At 36.2% G+C, this 22015-nt stretch overlaps 2 protein-coding genes across 2 annotated transcripts; both read right to left on the reverse strand.

Moving 5' to 3' along the window:
- Positions 1-231: 231 nt before the first annotated feature.
- Positions 232-6480, reverse strand: LOC115958846 (mitochondrial carrier protein MTM1-like). The gene is made up of 11 exons (XM_031077099.1): positions 6374-6480; positions 5996-6256; positions 5609-5698; positions 4296-4424; positions 3874-3933; positions 3573-3743; positions 2826-2925; positions 2151-2242; positions 1913-2062; positions 1381-1439; positions 232-742 (listed from the first exon to the last, which is right to left on the reverse strand). Exons 2-11 carry the CDS (start codon positions 6206-6208, stop codon positions 610-612), a joined length of 1197 nt encoding a protein of 398 aa, XP_030932959.1. The 5' UTR covers positions 6209-6256; positions 6374-6480; the 3' UTR covers positions 232-609.
- A 9868-nt stretch (positions 6481-16348) lies between these two features.
- LOC115959214 (mavicyanin-like) lies at positions 16349-18569 on the reverse strand. The gene is made up of 2 exons (XM_031077530.1): positions 18306-18569; positions 16349-16896 (listed from the first exon to the last, which is right to left on the reverse strand). The coding sequence occupies exons 1-2, from the start codon at positions 18478-18480 to the stop codon at positions 16568-16570; spliced, it is 504 nt and encodes a 167-aa protein (XP_030933390.1). The 5' UTR covers positions 18481-18569; the 3' UTR covers positions 16349-16567.
- Positions 18570-22015: the final 3446 nt, after the last annotated feature.

Below are 22015 nucleotides of genomic sequence, written 5' to 3' on the forward strand. Positions count from 1 at the left end.
AACTCTTAAATCTTAACCATCAAGCAAACTTCATGATTAACAATTTCCAATCATTTTAACATTTCTACAAATATTATAGCAAAAACCTAACCACAACTCATCTGCTGATTCTTCAACATCAGTCCGTTCAACATGGAAATTTATAAACGATGGGATTTTCAATTATGGGGATGTGGATGATTCTACATCCAAACAGTGTAGCAGAACCAGATATGTATTTTTTTTGAAATCCAACCACGAGTATGAAAGAGATTGGTATTAGCAAACTGAGATAATCTCAGGAAAAAAAAACATTGAATGGGGAATAAAACCCAAATGTTACAAAATTTCTGCTCAAACCGAGCTACAAATTACAAACTAAGAACCAAAACAGTGTGGTGAGAAGTTCATTTCTGCCTTTCAAGGCCTGTAGAAGAGGATCTACCATGGACAAGAATCAAGACTGCATGTTATTATTTGCATACTATGATATCCACAGAACAAAAACTTCTATGCTTTCTGGTCAAGTCGCTCTCTCGCCAAGTTACCAAAATTGCTTCGAGGACTTCCACAAAGAGGGCTAGCAGTGAAAAAGTCAAAACTGGATAAAAAGAACATTTCCCGCCTATATTATGAAGTTGCATAGTGTTGATGTAGAACATATTTTACAACTTCATAAAATGAAACCACAATCCCAACTGAAGGGCCTGCACGACCAACACGAGGACCAACTCCAGTAAATAGACCCTTCATCCCTCCATCCCTGTTCCAAGCAAATTTAAAGTTCAGGAGTTACAATTACTACTATCAACAGAAAAACTTCCTAAAGCTAGATATAGTAGTGGTTGGAGAATAGCGTCTTCTGCTAAAAGTAGTTCATTCAATCACAATAAGAAAAAAATTTTAAGGCTGCAGTATCAAGAGAAACAAGATCAATGGACAACATGGTTGTCTAATTTCTGACTCATGTTCTATTTGCTTATCTTTTTTCTTTTTGATGCAGTACTAGAACATTGAAGAAAACTAATTCACACCTTCATGCCCAGAACGCTCAAACAGGAATGATCATAAAATTGGTTGTGCCCATTACACTATGGATTTACTTTAGCATTACACTTAAACTACAGAAAACCTAGAAGCATTTTTCAACATTACAAATTGTTGAAGTTTATCAATGGGTGAACCTTTTTTAACTCCCTGTCTCATCCAACCTCACTCACACTTTTTTTTGATAGGTAATAAAACTTTTATTGAAAAAAATGAACATTGCGTTCATGATGATGAACACTCTAGACATGAAAAAATACAAAAATCTCGAGCTGAAGCTAACAGATAGTAGGAAAACATACACACATATATATTAAAAAAATTAGTGCATAATCAACTAAAGTAGAGATATACCTCCAAATCTCCAGAAGTGTTTTCCTTGTTGTCATGCTCAATTGCCTGACTGGATCCGTCTGCATAATTCACAAAAGGATGGAAAAGACAGAGTTACTCATAAGATATCCGAGTGAATATGGTATAATGTTAAACTTACTATCCATATCTTATACGAAAACTGTATTTCAAAATCCTTACTAAAATATATTAATAGTGCATGAATTGAACACAAGACCCCATCCCATCCCAAAATTGTGCCATGACAGCATTGGCAATTCAAAAATTTATGCTATGATTCAACAAATCATGTAAACAATCCACCATTTCCATCCTCAACTAAGTTCTGAAATTTTCCTCATTTATTTTGCTCTATGAAAAATTCACATTTTCTCAGTCATCTAAGATTAAAGTATCTATCAAAAGAAGAAGCACACCAAATGAACCTCTAAGACTTCAAGATAATATTAAAGCAGAAATTAATGTAAGTCTAAATCCCCCATAATCAAACAAAGCATAAGTTTCATTTTAAAAAGAAAAAGGGGGAAAATACCTCTATCTGCCTTCGAGTTTTTGCAACATCTAGAGGACATGTGGCAGCAGCTGCAAGACTTCCTGCAACAAAACCGGCAGAAAAATTTGCCCCAAGGACACTGACTGCATTGGCTTCATCCCCCACCAGACCAAGGAGTTTTCTCCTAATCTATACAGAAAGAGAACAGAGCTAATCATCAAAACATATACACAGAGCAGAAATATGCATTAAAACAGTTTGAAGAATAAGATCATACTGGTTCAAGAGTTGACCAACAGATTGCAGAGAACGGAACATCACGAGCAAGCTGTGCTCCCATGCCAGTCCAAAGAACACGATAACCTTGAACTGTAACAGACAAGAGTATGTCAATTACAACTGAAAATGAATTACAACATCCTTACGGGTAAAATGCTAAAACAGCAAATCATCGTGTGCGGTACTGCCAAAATGAAAACAAAGGTGCATAATAAGTACAATCCTTTCTTTCCTCTTCCTCTTTTTGCGGGTGATTTATTTTTTCCTGAGAACTGCTATAATGAAGAACATTATTTATGGAAACTGCCATTTTATTAAAGCATCCAAAAGAATCTAATAGTTTGGTGATAGCAACTAGTTCATTTTCCAACCATAGCCTTAAATTGAAGCCTAGACCTCCAACATTTAAATAGGAAATTCCAGTTTAAAACTTCAGAAGTTCCACAAACAAGCCCCATGTCCCAGATTTCTAGTGTTAATGGAAAACTTTGCACAAGACAACATCTAGCAGATGGTAATCGAAATTAGCTTTTCCAAAATCTACTTCAACAAATACAGTCCTTCGGCCACAAAATAGAGTTGGAATACCAGAGAAAAAAGCAGTAAAAATAATTATATCATGTGACCAGAAACTTTGCGATCATGCCAAGCCCAGTGCCATAATCATACTTACAATTGTTTTGAACACCAGTGCCATTGACGTGAGAGATGACCCCAAGAAGAGTCTTCCAGACTCCAGGAGGCTTCATACCAGTTTGGGTAACCTTAAATGCCTATTATCAAGACAAGAAAGCGAAAAGATAAGAAGCTGCCACAAAAGCAAGCTGGGAGCCAGACTGATATAAAATATTCTGAAGAGCGTATTCCACAAACAAATGGAATTTATCATGTTTGCAAAGAATTCTAACAAATGCGGAACACATAATATGAAACCAGAGACTATCAACCACATAGATATGACTTATGAGAAACACGTGGCCCTAAACAATAAACACACAGGACATATAGAATGTACTGCAATAGACACAAGAAATGGATTAAACAGAAAAGGCAGCTCTGACATGGTCTATCAACACAGAATTGTAATCCATACCTCTAATGGATTCACAAAAGTTACCCCAATGGTTTTATTATTAATTACATACATAATTTATTGTACCCCTATAACATGATATATCAACATGTCACCACGTCCACTGCATGCATAAAGATAGAAATATAAGGCACACATCTTGCTGTATACAGGGATGTTTGACAGCAATCTTTTATGGCCAAGCTATGTCCATGTCTAATAAATATCCACACGGTCCTTCAGCTTTAATAATTACAAATCAAGAAGAACATTATCCCTATGAACTTTTGTAATGTCCAAACTTCACAGATGAGACTATAGAATGAAAATACCAAAGTTTAAAATTACCTGCATGCGAGTTCTAGCAAGTTCAATAGGATAACAAGTTGCACAAGCTAAGGAGCGTGCCAACGCGCCTGCAACTAAAGGGGCATATGGAGTCAAAGTTGGAACATTCTGGGAAGCAAGTTCCTCAAACCAATTTCGGAAAATGTCATAGCAAGGTAGGTAGATTCCCACCTGGATATCAAGGAAGAAAGTAAAAATGATATCAGAAATTTTGTACACACAACAAATTCTGAAAATGCAATCACTTACCCACTCACCCCCCCAAAAACAAAAAAAGCTATGCATAAAATGAGGAACTTACTGTTGGTACAGCAAGTGCTAGACCTGCATTTGTGCCTCTCCATAGCCTGGCAAATCCTTCCTGTAAAAAATACTCTCCCATTAATCCATCATATTTGTAATGTGTGGTGAACACAAAAATAATACTTAAAACAGCAGATAAAACCTATTACATTCTGAAACATAAATTAAATGTGTTTTACATCACTTCAGAACAATATTAAGTTCCTGCAAGTTTTAACTTCTCAACGTTTCTGTCAACATAAATCTAGCAGTTGCCTAGTACAGGATATATATATATATATATATACAAGTAAAACATATCCCCATCAAGCATGTAGGAGAAATACAAACCTTAATGCACTTTAGAATGCAGCATAAAGATCATTTCTGCCTAACAATATATATTGTTAACTCCATACTCAATAGGAAAAATCAACTAACCTGTCTTACAATTTTGTAGAAGACATCCAGCGTTCCTTTGTATTGAAAACAATCTGGAGGACATAAAGCTACAGTACCATGAATTCCAGCACGTGTGCATGATGGGGAACATCTTAGATCTGCAAACATCTGCACAAACACATAGCAAGGCAAAGTTGATTGATTAATTATTGGATGAGGATATGCTTAGATGAAAGAGAAATTCCAAAAATAGTCAGTACATAAATTTTCTGTAAGAAAGCCCTAATTTATATTTCTTTTTTTTAAAGACATAAAACCTAGTAAAAGGAAGGCCTTTTAACATCCAGGTAATTCTTTCCCTTCATACCCCCACACTCCAAAAACCCCAGAACACCATAAGAAAAATTTAACAAAGAAGCATATATAACACTTTCTCATTGGTAATACTTTAGGCACAGAAAGCAATAAACTAGGTTTATGTCTCCTTTGCTCCATTAAGGTTTATTTCAACATCATACTAAATAGGATAATCACATTTGGTTTCCCATAAAATTTGAAGGCATCACTATTATGGACTCATTACAGATTATTAACCTATCACTTCAAGAATTGGAAACAGCATAAGGGGTATTTGCATCCACCCCCCCCCCCCCTTTTCTTTTATTTCCATTTTGCAAAACTCTTCTACTTATCCAGGGAAAAAAAGTTAAAGAGTAACTTCATAAAATCCTACAAAAGGATCCAACATAATAAATGAAAGATCCATTAATTGTTATACGGTATTTGAAATTACAAGGGAACATTCATTTTCATGGGGAATTCCAACCAAGCAACTATTCAATAATTCCTAAAATCCTAAAAGTATCAAAGTGCCTAGGTGAATTAAGGCAATGGTCTTACTATCACCAAAACATTTCAGGCACTGAACAGCCATCTCAGAACACGTCATATAGAGAGTAATTATTCAGTTCTCCGAGAGCAATGCTCCTTCCTCTCACTTGACAGTGGATCCCACAAATTAAATTCATGGTGAATCTCCCTTTCATGTGAGAGGAGGGAACATTACTGCATTACTTCCATTTTTGATGATTCAATAGTTACAATGGGTACGGTGGATTTAAAATTTTAAACCTAAGATGCCAACTAATTGAACTACAAGGTACTAGGGGTGAGCATTACTTCCATATCCGAATAATTTCCCACCCCAACCACCTAGAAACTAGAATCATCGACGGTCCGTTTAAGGAACCTAAGAAATCCTAGCTACTAATGTTTACACTAGAACATCAAAGATATACTACCACATACATTTTTTGCAATATGATTAAGGGACAGAACTAGAGTATACTTACCGTTTTGGGTCCAAAATATGCCATTCGATTCATAATGTTACTCAGTGGATGTGAGTAAGCAACCCCTGCAGCCTGTGCTTGCAACCTCGTCTGATAGACAAGACAGAAAAAAAAAATAAAAAATAAAAAAATAATAATAAAAACCATTATTTTAGACACAAAAATCTTAAATTTGCCATTCAGAACAACAACAAGACCGAAACTTTTCACCAACCCAGATTGTCATTATATCAAATACATAATAAAAAATCAAAAAACAGCACAAAGCTTTTCATTTACATAATCAAAACCCAATCTTCTTTTCTTTTTTTCATTTCTTTTCCCACAGTTCCACACACCAAACCAAAACTAAGGGGAAAAAAAACATGGGCATGTGAATGTGCCTACCTTGACTACATCGAGAGGGTTGACGATAATAGCAGAGAGAAAAGCGGCGCCGGCGGCGGAGACAGCTCGCTCTCCGAACCCCAAAGTCACATCCGAAGTAGAACTCTGCGTTGCAGTTGAACCCAATCCCACCTCTTCAACTCTGCTCTCCACCGCCGAATCCTGACCGTCCATCCACGGGTTCTGACTTTTCTCTGTCTCAGTCTCCACCATCCTATTCTCTCCTAACCAACTTTCTACAATTTTATCACTCAGATCAATCTGAAAAAACAAAAACAAAAACAAAAAACAAAAAATGTTTTTATTTGTTTTTCCTGGTTCCTTGGAGGAGGGGGAAGAGTAAGGAGAATATTAAAAAAATAGAGGAAAAACGCATACCAGGAAGAGAGCGAGAGAATCGTATTTCTCTCTGTTTCTCTGTAGTTTGGGGAGGCCACGTTTGTTGACACTTGCAAAAAGGAAAGCGACTATCACGGGCTTGTAGGACCCTGATACACCAGCTAGCAAAAGCAGACTCCTAAAAGGTCAAGCCCACACAATTGGGGACACTAGAATCTGTTTGGTAAAAAAAATTTAGTAATGTTATTTAAGTGTTGTAGAAATATGTGTGGTGAAAAAATGTTGTAAAAATATGTATTATGGTGTTTAAATAATGAAAATTATTGTTTAAATATCAGTACCAAACGGACTAAATAACAATACCAAACGGACTAGGAAACAAAACAAATTTAACATTTATTTATTTGACTAAAATGTAAAATTTACTTCTTTTATGTTTTATTAGAATTCATTTTAGCCATTTTATTTTATTTTCATTTATTCTTTAAGATTTAATTTTATTCAATTAAAACATCTCTATTGACTTCTGTTAAATGTTATGGCTAATTTTTCAATTTTTTTATTTTTTGCTTCAAATTTTTTAAATTAAAAAAATTTAATTAATTATTGAAAAATATTTTTTTTAAAAAAATTTAATAAAGGTTGACAAAAAGACCTTAATTTAAATTTTTTGAAACTTAGAGGATTTAAATGAACGAAAGTAAAGTTAAAAAATTGAAATGAATTCTAATGAAGCTTAGAGTATATTTTTCATTTTAACCTATTTATTTTTAGTATATATGGTTGGACTTATGTCTAGTATTCCTATAGATTAGATCTAGACCTATGGTTGATCCAAAAAAAAAAAAACACTAAATTAAATATGATATGCAAATACACGTTTAAAAATGGTCACATGTTATCATTGCATTGAATCTTGTATATTGAAAGAGAGTGGCCAATAAGATATGTTTGGATTTTCAGTATAATTATCATTGGGAGTTCAAGTGATAGATAATGACATTTTCTATAGTGCGGAACATAATCTTCTAATTTTGTTTATTTTTCACAATTCATATTTTATTTTCTTGAACAAACTCACTAAATCTGTAGTGTCCCCGTATTTGTGTGTTTGCAACCAGCTTCCCCTCTTCCTGAATCTGCCTATTTAAATTTTTTTTAAAATTAATAAATTTAAGCAAATAAGTCTACACCACTAGAAAATAGGACCTTTTGGCCTTTTGTTTATAAAGACTTAAAGAGGACTTTTTATTCATTGTGGAAACAAACAAGGCCTTAAAATGTGTGTGGGTTTTATGCCGTTGGGGCTTCTAGGGCTTTCCATTGTGCTCGAGACGAGGCGGGATACCCGATGTGGATTGTGGACCGACATGGAGCAAATTAATGTATGGGAATTTTAACGTTAAAAAAAAAAAAAAAAAAGAAGGAAATTAATTGTAATAAATATTAAATACTCCGAATCTAAAATTGTGGTCAGTACAAGTAAAAATTGCATTCTTTCTTTCTTTTTCTTCTTTAATTAATTTATTGTCTTAAATTGCTAATTTTTTTTTTTTTCACAACTTATAGTATCTGCTCTTAATGATAGTTTTTTATTATCAAATCAAGATATTAATCAGTTTTTTACGTAGGTAGAAATTAAACCCTAAATCTCTTACTTAACCATCAAAAACTTTACCAGTTGAGTTAACTGAAACCCACTAAATGGAGCTACTTTTTTTTTTTTTTTTATTAAGTTATACAAAATAGAAATTCTACTCTAACATAATCTAAGTGTATATGTGTGTAAAACTCCCTCTTAGAGATTTGAACCCCAACCCTTACCCTTCACACCTCACAAGTATTTATAGTTATGAAGTGACCATCGCATCAAATATATGTAGTGATCTAAGTGGTACTACTTGAAAGGTGGGATTAACCAACATTTTAGAAACTTTCTCTAACAGCAATTATTATTATTATTATTTTGAATAAATGGTCTTGTGGGGCCCAATAATTCATGGACCAGGCCCATTTGCCCTTAGAGAGTCCAAAGGCCCGAGCCGAGGAGAACTACGGTCCAAGCTCTACAATGCAGAGCACCAAACATTTTTGTGGTGCAGCCGAGGACAACTCAGTCCTCGGCAGATCCAAAACCTCACCAAAAGAAGAAGGATAAAACCGGTATAGGACCAAGCTTAAAAGAGAATCTAAGAATATCCGGGAAAGCTGCTCTCATTGCCATTCAATGCGCTGCTCCTGACAGAGCCGTACTCTTTAGCTTTATCAAACCATCCCCAACAATTCCGGGATTGGACTGATGGGACAAATGTCAGTTTTTGTAAAGATTGACCCTACACGTGGACGAAGGACAGCGAATGCAAGCTAGTATAAATGAAGAAAGTAAGTAAATCTGAAGGGGAGTCCCATCCCACCTCCAAAACAAGAAAGACGACATGGGGGAGAACATCTCAGTAACACCGGACTTCACTGAAGAAAACCCATCGTCGGGTAACCGGGGTAAGCCCCCAATGGTCCTCGGATCAAGTTCGAGGAGGCCCACCCCATAGGATGCGAAGCCGTAGGGCTTAAATGTTCAGGCCCAAATCCTTTTTCTCCACGAATTCCTCTAAAACTAGGACCGGGCACCGCCCCGTGACCAACGGCTAGCTTTTCAAGCCCACTCTCTACAAATCATATTGTGAGGGATCTTTCATGCGCGAGCCCAACATCCTTATTGGGCCGCCAGAGAATTGTGTCCTTACAATTGGCGCCGTCTGTGGGAAAGCTTGCGCGTTGGCGCAGGTGGCGGTGGAATCAACTCATTGGCAAGCAGAAATTTCTGGGATCTCCTCCGTCTCCGGCGACATATGGTTGTCGCTCCGACGAAAACTTCTGCTAGGGGCTACGCCTCGCAGTACTAAGGGCGCGGGCATCTCTAGGGGCTTCCAGCCTCGAGCCAACTTTCCCCGCCCTGGTGTAGGGGCTTATGGTCGAAAAAAAAGAATAAATCAAGCAAAAAAGAAAATCTTATAAGTTTTGGACAGAACCAAGGTCTTGCATGGTCCTCGGATTCAAGCCTATGGGGAAACCAAGTACAAAAAAGAAAATCTTATAAGTTTTGGACAGAACCAAGGCCTTGCATGGTCCTCGGACTCAAGCCTATGGGAAAACCAAGTACATAAAAAGATCATAAGTTTTGGATAGAACCAAGGCCTTGCATGGTCCACGGACTCAAGCCTATGGGGAAACCAAGTACAAAAAAGAAAATCTTATAAGTTTTGGACAGAACCAAGGCCTTGCATGGTCCTCGGACTCAAACCTATGGGGAAACCAAGTACATAAAAAGATCATAAGTTTTGGACAGAACCAAGACCTTGCATGGTCCTCGGACAAGAAAATCTTATAAGTTTTGGACAGAACCAAGGCCTTGCAACTCAAGCCTATGGGGAAACCAAGTACAAAAAAGGTTTGGACAGAACCAAGGCCTTGCATGGTCCTCGGACTCAAGCCTATGGGGAAACCAAGTACAAAAAGAAAATCTTATAAGTTTTGGACAGAACCAAGGCCTTGCATGGTCCTCGGACTCAACTATGGGAAACCAAGTACAGTTTTGGGAACCAAGGCCTTGCATGGTCCTCGGACTCAAGCCTATGGGGAAACCAAGTACAAAAAGAAAATCTTATAAGTTTTGGACAGAACCAAGGCCTTGCATGGTCCTCGGACTCAAGCCTATGGGGAAACCAAGTACAAAAAGAAAATCTTATAAGTTTTGGACAGAACCAAGGCCTTGCATGGTCCTCGGACTCAAGCCTATGGGGAAACCAAGTACAAAAAGAAAAAATAAGTTTTGGACAGAACCAAGGCCTTGCATGGTCCTCGGACTCAAGCCTATGGGGAAACCAAGTACAAAAAAAAAATCTTATAAGTTTTGGACAGAACCAAGGCCTTGCATGGTCCTCGGACTCAAGCCTATGGGGAAACCAAGTACATAAAAGAAAATCATAAGTTTTGGACAGAACCAAGGCCTTGCATCGGACTCAAGCCTATCCAAGGACTGAAGCCTATGGGGAAACCAAGTACATAAAAGATCATAAGTTTTGGACAGAACCAAGGCCTTGCATGGTCCTCGGACTCAAGCCTATGGGGAAACCAAGTACTATGGCACATAAACCTCAAGATCCATCCGAAGAGAGCTCCTCGTTAACAGTTGGGTCAATCCCTTAATTGCACGGGTTCCTTGGTCTACCCTCGGATCCCCCATGCCAAAGGGAATGATGCGATACGGTACAGCATATTACCCGAAAGCACAAAGTCCTTCGCTACTCAACTATCATCTCGAACGAATTGTTTAGAGTTTATCGTTCTCGGGAATTGGTCTGGCGTGCATCGCGCAGCACTCAACAGCTATCCCGGTTAGTTCCATGAATTTAATCTATTAAGGATTACCATTGTTATACTTGATAATATTTACGAGTTTAAACTAATAAGGATTTGTGTTGAAGTATTCTTCTACCCAGAATATTGTTAAAGGCAGGCTTAGACTTAATACTCAGACCCAAAGTGGTTGTTGCAAAAAAAAAAAAAAAAGTATGTATGAAGAAATAAACACATCTTTTATTCAGACAAAAGAACAGTACAGTGTACAATAAAAGCTGAAACAAGCTTACATTAGAGTTAATTGCGTAAGCAAAAGAAAAGTACAAAAGAGTGAAGATGATGCCGAGGAGATAGCTTAGAGGAGAGATTGGCTACTGTTCCAAGATGTCGTCTAAGGAAACTATTCATCGACGCTTCTACATGCCCATAACTCAGGCAGCCAAAGAACCTGACCTCAGGCTAACACCATCTACCGAAAAGGTGCAGGGAGCCGGAAGTTGGGAAGCCCCCGCAAAAATTTGCCTGCTATAAGGCAGACGGCGCTGATGGCGGAAATTCCTTCTTCGGACATACCAAAAATCTGGCATGACCAGAACCTACTTCGGATTTTGACTAAAAGAGGGAGAAACACCCTTTCCCCTCTCTCGAACTGGAATATTCTCTTGAATTTATGCCTCCTTTGCCCGTACCCCACTATCTAGAGTCTCAGGAAGACACGGCGCCTTTGTGGCGGAGAGAGTTCTTTTGCCCCAACCCTTGCCTCAAACATGATGTACTAAGAGAGGAAACTGAAGGATTTGTGCGAAGGTAAGACAGCTTTCTCTCCTATTTATTCAAAAAGCTAAAGTGGTGGCATTTAATGCATGCAACGTCCCAAGGAACGCTACGGACAAAATGTCTCCGGCTCGATTTCCCACGCCATCTGCAATATTAAAGGAGCCTCGTGAAGGCGCACCTCGAACACTGGGACGCCAAAAAGTACCGCGTGACCAAAGACTACGGAAATGCCTCTAAATCTGTGGGCCTAATAAATTCGCGTCCCAGACCCGTTCTACATGGAGGCCCACGGACTACGGCCCACGCCGGGGAATAACTGTTGCCGAGGACAACCTCCTGCTCGGAAACTTGTGAGATACCTGAGGAAAGACCAAGTGCGTAAAAAGAGCATAAAGTTTTGGACAGAACCAAGGCCTTGTATGGTCCTTGGACTCAAGCCTATGGGGAAACCAAGTACAAAAAATAAAAATTACAAAGTTTTGGACAGAACCAAGGCCTTGCATGGTCCTCGGACTCAAGCCTATGGGGAAACCAAGTACAAAAAATAAAAATTACAAAGTTTTGGACAAAACCAAGGCCTTGCATGGTCCTCGGACTCAAGCCTATGGGGGTACAAAAAATAAAAATTACAAAGTTTTGGACAGAACTAAGGCCTTACATGGTCCTCGGACTCAAGCCTATGGGGAAACCAAGTACAAAAAATAAAAATTACAAAGTTTTGGACAGAACCAAGGCCTTGCATGGTCCTCGGACTCAAGCCTATGGGGAAACCAAGTACAAAAAATAAAAATTACAAAGTTTTGGACAGAACCAAGGCCTTGTATGGTCCTCGGACTCAAGCCTATGGGGAAACCAACTACTCGGATAAGAAAAGGTTTGAATTTCGCAAGATGGGCTACTTGATAAAAAGGTCAGGTCACTTCATCCGCGGCTTAAACACCCTAAAGGGTTAGGCCCAACGAAGGTGTAAGGAAGGTGCTAGAACGCCCCAGTATTCATTGGCCTAAGAGGGCTGTTCATCTGGTGGGTGATATGTCTTCAAATGGTTATTTCTCACACGGCATCAAGCCTTCAGTTCTCTCCTCGGCTAGCATGGGTAATTATAACTTTTCACTGGTCGGCCTTATTATGCCAAGCATTTTTATTAGAGTTATGGCGACATCTTTTTTACTATCAAGTATTTTGGTCTTAGTTGACATTGATCTAGATGCTATATTATTGTGCCGAGCGGCGCTTGCAAATTTATAAAACAGAGACAAAACATGCAAAATGAAATAGAAACAACTTTTATTAATATGAAAAATTATTACAATGTACAAAAAGGGGCTTCAACAAGCCTATACAAAAGAGGGGCTGCCGAAGCAGCACTAACACCCACAGTACAGATAAGCAAACGATCAAGCGCTTTTTAAACTTGTCTTCAAAGTCTCTCCAATCTCCACCTCATTGTTGCTCATACTAAGAGAAGAACTCGCTTCAAAAAAAAAAAGAGAATGAAGAAGAAGGAAATAGTAAGGAAGAAATCAATGAAGAAGATGGAGGAGATGAATGAAGAAGATGGAGGACATGAGTAAGAGAAGGAGGAGAAGAAGAGGGGGAGAGATGAAGAGATAAAGAGAGGAGCAAAAGAGGGAGAAGGACAGCACCAGGGCGGAACTGGTGCTGGGAAGACTATAAGAGGAAGGCGGAGGAGGGCACCAGTGAGCAAAGAGAGGGAGAAGCAGAAGCACTTCGCCCCTGCCTCAGCCCTGACTCCTAACACACTGGTGCCATGTTAGGTACGCTCGTGAGGAGCCGGGTGGTGCTGATATTGGGTGTTCTCGACTCAGTCACGCCGAGAATTCGACTTGACGAGCCCCTGTTTCGGATTTTGGCTGAAAGAGAGGCGGGACAGATCTTAAGTCTGCGCCACCCTTGCCCTGATCGAGTCATTTCAAGTTTTATCAGAACATGGTGTTTTGAGGAGGGGCATGGTTCCTTTATCATTCGTTATGGTAGGCGTATACTGATATGGTGTATAACAAACGGGCTAAGCAGACGCTAAAGGAGGCTACGGGTTTCAGATCTCAGAAGGAAGGAAAGGAGTCTGCACGAAAGTGATGGCCTCCTGCTTGCCTTCTTATAGGAAGGGTAAAACGGAGGGTATTAAATGCATTCTAGTTTCCAAAAGAATCTGAAGAAAAAAGAGGCGTCCGTTCCATTTCCCCACCTTATCAGATGAGCCGCCGGACATAAATGAGCCTCGTAAAGGGGATTCATTAAGGGCGCGTCTGGGACAGCCAAGCGGCAGGAGTAGATCACGAGCAGATTAAACGGAATCCCTTGAAAACCGGCTAACTTCCTGGACAGGTGGAAAACCGCTCACATAAATGCGGGGTTGAACTAAATAAGCCACATTAAGGGCCCGGGTTTGCCAAAACCCTCATTTCCAACCCGGAAGTCGGATAGAAGGGTTTTGAGGGGCTATTGTGGGGCCCAATAATTCATGGACCAGGCCCATTTGCCCTTAGAGAGTCCAAAGGCCCGAGTCGAGGAGAACTACGGCCCAAACTCTACAATGCAGAGCACCAAACATTTTTGTGGTGCAGCCGAGGACAACTCAGTCCTCGGCAGATCCAAAACCTCACCAAAAGAAGAAGGATAAAACCGGTATAGGACCAAGCTTAAAAAAGAATCTAAGAATATCCGGGAAAGCTACTCTCATTGCCATTCAATGCGCTGCCCCTGACAGAGCCGTACTCTTTAGCTTTATCAAACCATCCCCAACAATTCCGGGTTTGGACTGATGGGACAAATGTCAGTTTTTGTAAAGATTGACCCTACACGTGGACGAAGGACAGCGAATGCAAGCTAGTATAAAAGAAGAAAGTAAGTAAATCTGAAGGGGAGTCCCATCCCACCTCCAAAACAAGAAAGACGACATGGGGGAGAACATCTCAGTAACACCGGACTTCACTGAAGAAAACCCATCGTCGGGTAACCGGGGTAAGCCCCCAATGGTCCTCGAATCAAGTCCGAGGAGGCCCACCCCATAGGATGCGAAGCCGTAGGGCTTAAATGTTCAGGCCCAAATCCTTTTTCTCCATGAATTCCTCTAAAACCAGGACCGGGCACCGCCCCGTGATCAACGGCTAGCTTTTCAAGCCCACTCTCTACAAATCATATTGTGAGGGATCTTTCATGCGCGAGCCCAACATCCTTATTGGGCCGCCAGAGAATTGTGTCCTTACAGGTCTCATCACAAACTTTTGATTCGGGAAGTTGTGATTGGTAGGAAAATAAACTCTTTACTACCATGTCAAATAATATAAATAAATAAATAAATAATATTTAAGCAAAGTAACTATATTAAAAGGATTTAGTTGTCATCTTCTAAATATGACAAAGTACAATTCATAAAAATAAAAAATGACAAAGTACAAGGACACATTTTGCCTAGCAATGATTCAATATTTCCATAATGAATTAAGAAAAAAAAAATGCATGCGCTTTCCCTCTCATGTAAATTTGGTGTAACACGTTACTCATGTGAGAGAGGAGGGACATGCATTTATTGTATCTAAAGAGTATTAAATAATTACATCATTTTGTTATACACTTTGTCACAACCCGCATATTTGTCAAACGGTTACTGGAAAGTTTCATCAAGTACCAATGATGAAATATATTATAAGCCTATTTAAAAAACTTTATATACTACTTTCGTGTTTGTGTGTTTTAATAAGTATTACTATTTCCTAAAAAAAAAAGCATCAATGATAAACTCATGTGTAAGTAATATAATCCAATCACTAGCTAACACATATGCACATTTTTGCAAGGTGTGTGGTAAAACATGTGTCCTTAGAAGAATTATATTAGGGGAAAAGTTAATGGATGTATCAAGGGAATTGATTTAGGATTTATTTTTAGAAATTTTTTATCAAAAAAAAAAAATTCAATGTTTTTGACAGTTTTTTATAATTTCCATAAAAATAATATCAAAATGTTCTTAAAATAAATTATTAACAATTGTCCTAAATGCACTTATTAACAGGACCATTGTTATAAATATTTGGAGCCTTACAACTTTTTACACTATTTTTTATATATTACATTTCTATTTTCGATAATTCATTCTACACCGAGTGGGGGGAGGGGACTTGAACATATTTTTCCTCCTAAAAGAGTTTTTTTTTTTTTTTTTTTTTTTTTTTTAAGAACCTAAAGAAGTAAAGTTAATGTCAACAAGTTACAAAACTACGATAAAGTAAAGTAAAGTTTTTTTTTTTATTAGTTTTTTTCAAAATTTATTTTATATTATTTTTATGAAAAAAAAAAAAAAACTCCTTTGTTTGCTCTAACTATACATTTAAGTATGGTTTCTTTTAATAAAAGTCACTGTTTGTTTTTTCTAAAAGGAGGGGTGATCAATTAAGGCTTTAGAGTCATCCCATTGAATCTATAAAAATCTTGAAGAAAACTTTGGTGAAGATCCTTTGAAACTATATATGGTTGAGAAACACCTATTGTACTTTTAATTGAAATTTATAAATAGTCTTTGATTAGGAAGGACATGTATTGTCCTATTGGTAGAATATTGTAAATTTCATTGTTTGTCATGTTGCATCCTCTCCTCCTTTATAAGAGGTTCATATCATTTGAATAAATTAAACAGCGAAACTAATAATACTTTTCTGGTTTTCTTCAGATAACTTATAGTCTAGTGCACAGGAACACTAGAATCTAGACTTTAGACGCAAGTCGTATACCAAAAAAAAAAAATTGTTAGTCCATCTACAAGGGTGGTTGCCTTCTTCCATTTACTATAATTGCTTTTTATCCCAAAGCTTTTGACTTTCATGTAAAAGATAGTAGTAAGGTTCATGAGTCCTGAGGTTAATTACTTTTCTTTGTGCAGCTCACAAGAAATTTGGTCGGGAAAAAAAAAGGTGAATGACCACATAATCTATACACATCTTACACACACACAGATTAATTGACACTTGATTTTGATTCTATATTGTTACATGCTGATTTTGTATTAACAGCTTGCATCAAATACCCACTCAAAATTCTGTCCAACTCCAAAGTTGAAGCCCAAAACCTTAGCTCCTTTTATATTAACAGCTTGAACAGAACCAATAGCAAACCAGAAAGCATTCCAATACTATTGTGTATTGAATTGGCCGAAGACTTGGTAATCATCCCATATATACCACCACCGCCCGAAGACTCACCTCCTTTCATTACACTGATTTTTAACCTTTCCCCATTTTGGCAATGATTTTTGAGACCACAAATGAAGTAGTGATCACCAGGTTTGGTGACCTCAAAAATCGCTGGTCCATTATCATACTTTTTGATCACATGGTTTTGAGTGCAGTCATCATAATCTTCCTTTTTAACCTCTAGCACGTTGTGCAAGCCCGTAGTGTACAAGAAGACTGAAATTCAAGAGGGAGAATCAACGTTAAGATTGAATTGAATAAAGATCAAATAATCAGAAGATAAGATAGAATTGGAAACCTATAATGTAATTTACGTCTACTATATGATGATTTTTTTTAATTGTTAGGCTAAGATATCAATGAGGTTGTTTTAGGTGTAAGCATATGATTCGAATCTAGGTCATTTACCCATAATATAGAAGATTTTATTAATTGAACTAACTAGAATTCTATATCAGCCCAATTCCCTCCCCCCAAATATTTATTATCTAAGCTAGGCCTAAGGATGTATATATATATATATATATATATATATAAAAATATAAAAGTGTGTGTGATTTTGAAGAGCCTTTTAATTCAGTCTTACATGACACTATTACAATCATAGGTGAAAAAGTAAAATAAAGATGCTAGAAAATTGTAGAGTTGCTATTATTGTGATGAGTTAGTAATAGAGATGTGACAAAGCTTATGTCATGTATGACATGTTACTATTTGTCTAAAGTGACCAAAAGATGAAAATTTTTAAAATAGAAAATATATAAATAAGAAACTTGGTTTACCACAAGATATGGATGAGCATACTATCGAATTTGACATAAACACTATATTATGTTACTTACCACAACAAAATGCGATTAAAAAGAAGCATATTAAGAGATTGTAAAGTTACTACTCAATATTATGTAAGTGATCAACAAATGAGACAACGTTATACATGCATTCGTATTTATGTTTTAATTTTAATTGCATTGTAACTAAAGTTTGTATTTTGCAGTTGATTCTATGTTGAAATTTTTTTTTTTTTTTTATAGAGGAAATCATACGAAGATCTTTGAAGGAAAATATTCTTATTTCCTTACAAATGATGAAAACTTTTGCATTAAGATTCTCAAATTCCTTGTATATAAGTTGCTTTACAACCAAACATGACGGATACTAATTGGAAGGGGTATCTGATAATTAAGATGGTCTTATGAGACCACCCCTCTCATAGTTCATGGGTCCCATATATGAGGTGTTAGGAGAGACGGTACCTTGTTAGGGGCTCTCAATAAGCCCTAAACTTGTGACACATTTTGGCATAATAATTGCCTTAAAACTTTTAGTATCATTCTGTAAAAACTTCCAATCTTTGTCATTCAAGCATTGATTAGTGAGCAAAGTCTCAATTAATTTGTCTTTTCTGATTGTTATTATCTTTTTCTTTTGATCGGTAAATAGTAGAAGAGAAGGAAGATGAGGTTCGAATAACAAATGTAAGACACTACAAAAAGATGTCATTATTGGTGGGTTATCACCACTTAAACTCATGAGAAATTTAGAAAATTCACATTTGCATTTTTGCTCATCAACCCAGAAGAAGAGGCACTTCAGGCAAACATAAAATCTTAATAAGAACTTACTCAGTTTGTCTCCAGAAGTGAAATTTCTTGGCTTGGCCCAGGCTTGGTAAAAGGAAGTATTTGCAGGGAAGCGCCAACCAAAGCTTCCTCCAACAATGTGTGTCATTGCACCCACCTGCCCAGTTAGAAAATAGCCCATAGTTACCCACAAAATTAAAGAAAGCATTTTGGCCATATTTTTTTTACAATATCTCCTTCCCTTTCTTTTTTTACTTTTTTTTTTCCTGGGCTTGGTGAGCTTTGTGTTGGAAGAGATTTTGAACTTTCTTTATCTCCTCCAACAAAGCAGATGACTGTGGATGGCTAAAATGTTACGGAAAGTTTTTTATAGCTAACTCTGTTATTAGGTCATTCCTAAAATCATCCATGGGATACCATCACACAGACCTGTATAACAATACCAACAATGATCCCCAAAAGTTTGCAAGTGCCACAATGTGCTTTTGTACGTTAATACAATACCAATCAAATTTACTGACATTTAAACCCATTTCTCATGACATGTGTATATGTTCATGGAGATCACCTAGAATATATATATAGTATCAAAATTAGTAACTTTGCTATATATACTTGTGCTGTTTTTTTATTTATTTATTTTTTTTTTAATTGTTGTTAATCAAATGTCAAATGATCCTAAAATTTTGGAACTTAGACTGGTTGTTGGTGTTTATAATAAAATGTCAATATATATATATATATATATAACAATAATAATGGCAACAACCTAAATTAAAGCCTGTGTCATGAATCTCATGATCATAATGAGTGTTCATTTGGGAATAACCTATTTAACTTTTTGTTAAAAATATGTTAAAATATACTTATGCTTTGAAAAAATGAGAAAAAAATTGAGAAAAAAGATAAAAAATGAATTCAAAAAGCTATACATAAAAAATAAAAATTAAAAGCTAAGAGCTTATAAGCTAGGCTCCAAAGAATCAATTGGCTTACAAATGTCAAACTAGTTTTTGTATCATGGAGATTACAATAAGATATATGATGTAAAATTTACTTTTTACTGTATATTTAATGGATCGTATAAGTCTTTAAAAAAAAAAAAAAAAAAAAAAGGATCGTATAAGCGCTCTACTTCCGTTCTCAACCTTTGAAATATGGGGTACCAAAATAACTTTGCCATTATCTATGATTACACTAAGTAACGTGAACCTATATATCATACCACAAGTTATACAGTAAAAGAAACAAGTAAAATTTAATTAAATAATAATAATACAGAGATTTTAATGGTTTAGTGGTACAAAGAAATCTCTGTCTTAGACAATATTTGCCCACACACACAAATTATTACAAATTTGTTTCTATGGTAAATAGGAATTTTGGAGAAAACCTACATGATTTCTAATATTTTTGAAAAAATTTCATTAGAGGAAATAATGAATGTTTAAACAACATATATAGACCATAAAAAGTCAAAATTAAAGTATTATAACTGTTAAAAAATAGTTAGAAACAATCTTTTTAATGTTCACCTATTTAACTATCAAGTGATGTAATTCTTGGCAATTTTTTTTTTTTTAAAAATACAAGATAGAATTCTACTCTAACCTAATCTAAGTGTATATGTGTGTAAACCTCCCTCCTAAAGATTTAAACCCCGACCCTTACTTCCCACACCCCTCAAACATTTATATTTGTAAAGTAATTATAGCACCAAGAGTGTGCGATGGTAAAAAGGCAGTTAGTTAATAGAGTGTTTATTGAAATCAAATCAAAACTTTCGCTAGACACGCAATAGACGCTCAGTCAACTGCGATTTCTGTCATTTCTTTCTTTCTTTTCTAATTTAAAGTGGACTCAAACAACATTCTTCCACTGCTATTAAAGTGGGATCGAACGTCTACTGCAACTTACTTGAATATACAAAATATCCAACAAGATTAAGAGAAAATTTATTCGAAAAATGGATCTCTCCATCTCCCAAAAAAAAAAAAAAAAAATTCAGTTCCAACGTAGGAAAAATTCTCTACAGTGTAAATTTCTGGACCTCACCCTCCAAGGAACTCGTTTCAATTACGTTTTCTTTTTAAGCAAAACATTTTTTTTCCCTCAAATGTGTCATGTTGGAACAATGGGCAAGTAACGATAACATAGCCTTTTGGATCCTCTCTTTGAAAATTTATTGGATCAATGAATATATATATATATATATATGTATGAAATACACCCTTGGCTTAGTTATTAAAAAAATAAAGTAAAACAACATTCTTTGTCTATTTCCTTAAGATTAAAGACTCTTAGTTGTCTTGTTTCATTCTTTCGAACTTGTGCATCGTCGACACAAACAAGTTGGGAACAGCTTATGGTTGATCAGACTCTATTCTCTAGATAGTAAGAAAAGAGGCCAAGTCATATTTACTTAAATTTAAAATTACAAGGCAAATGATAAGGACTTCAAAATTTCAATTGTTGGAAACTTAGAATTGCACGATTTCACAACCTCAGAATCTATGTCCAGTTGGGTCTGATTTGATCTTAATTATATATGATTCTTATCTGTGCCATTATACAGCTATATATAGTGTCCAATAAAACCGTACGTAAGGCCATAATCGTACCATTGGTCTTGTACGATGTGGATAAGAGCAACATGCCAAACTCTAAACGTAACAGCACTAAAAATCAATATCATGTTAGAAAATGACATCCATCATTTATGAATGTTGTGGTTAAAAGTCAATATCATGTATCAAACCGTAAATGTGTTTGAGATATTCAAATTAAGTCTTGTAATTATATCGACATTTTCAACGGACACTTCTAAAATTTAAATTCTTTTTCTCCCATTATGGTAAGTTATAGCTATCAAATTATGAAAAATATGAAGTGTTTGGTATTGCAAAAATATCTTAGTATAAAGAATGTCTTTGATTTTAATTAAAATGTAACATATGGCGGTGACTCTAAAAAAAAGAAAAAAAGAGTATCCAAAACCTAAAATTTGTATTTTGTCTTCATTGCAAAATTACATCACTTACATCTAGACAAATTGATACGTACTAAATCTATCATATTCAGACAAAATGAAAATAGGTTTATTTAATAATTTTCAACTTTGATATTCCAACTAGCAAGATTTCTACAAAGTTCTGGGCTAGCAAATGCATGGCTGGTGATTAATCAATGTGACAGCTTAAATACTAGTTAAGTGATAAATTTTTCTTCATTTCTCGATTAGTCAAATTCTCGATTGTATCCATGTGAGTAGAATATCACTACAAGAAATTTGGTCTTTAGCAACGGCATATAGTAGTCACTAATGCTTTAAATATCGTCGCTAATTATATTGGCGACGAAAAATGTCGTCGCTAGCTTTTGTTAAACGAATTTGGTTACAAAAACGTTTTTTAGTAACAATATTAATGTCGTCACAAATACAATACTATTAACGACAACAAACGAAAAATGTCGTCGCTAACTTTCGTTAAACGAATTTGGTTACAAAAAAGTTTTTTAGTGACAATATTAATGTCGTTGCAAATACAATACTATTAACGACGACAAAGTTGTCGCTAATAGTGACAATTGTCGTCATAAATAACTCGAGACCCCAAGACGAAATGTCGTCACTAATATCTCATTAGTAGTGACAAATTTTTTTGTCATTGCTAGTAGATTCTTATTAATGACGACATGTTTGTGGTCATTTATATATCATTACTAGCGACGACGCTTGCTGTTGTCACAGA

Source organism: Quercus lobata, chromosome 9 (genome assembly GCF_001633185.2).
Source record: "Quercus lobata isolate SW786 chromosome 9, ValleyOak3.0 Primary Assembly, whole genome shotgun sequence".
Lineage (NCBI taxonomy): Eukaryota > Viridiplantae > Streptophyta > Magnoliopsida > Fagales > Fagaceae > Quercus > Quercus lobata.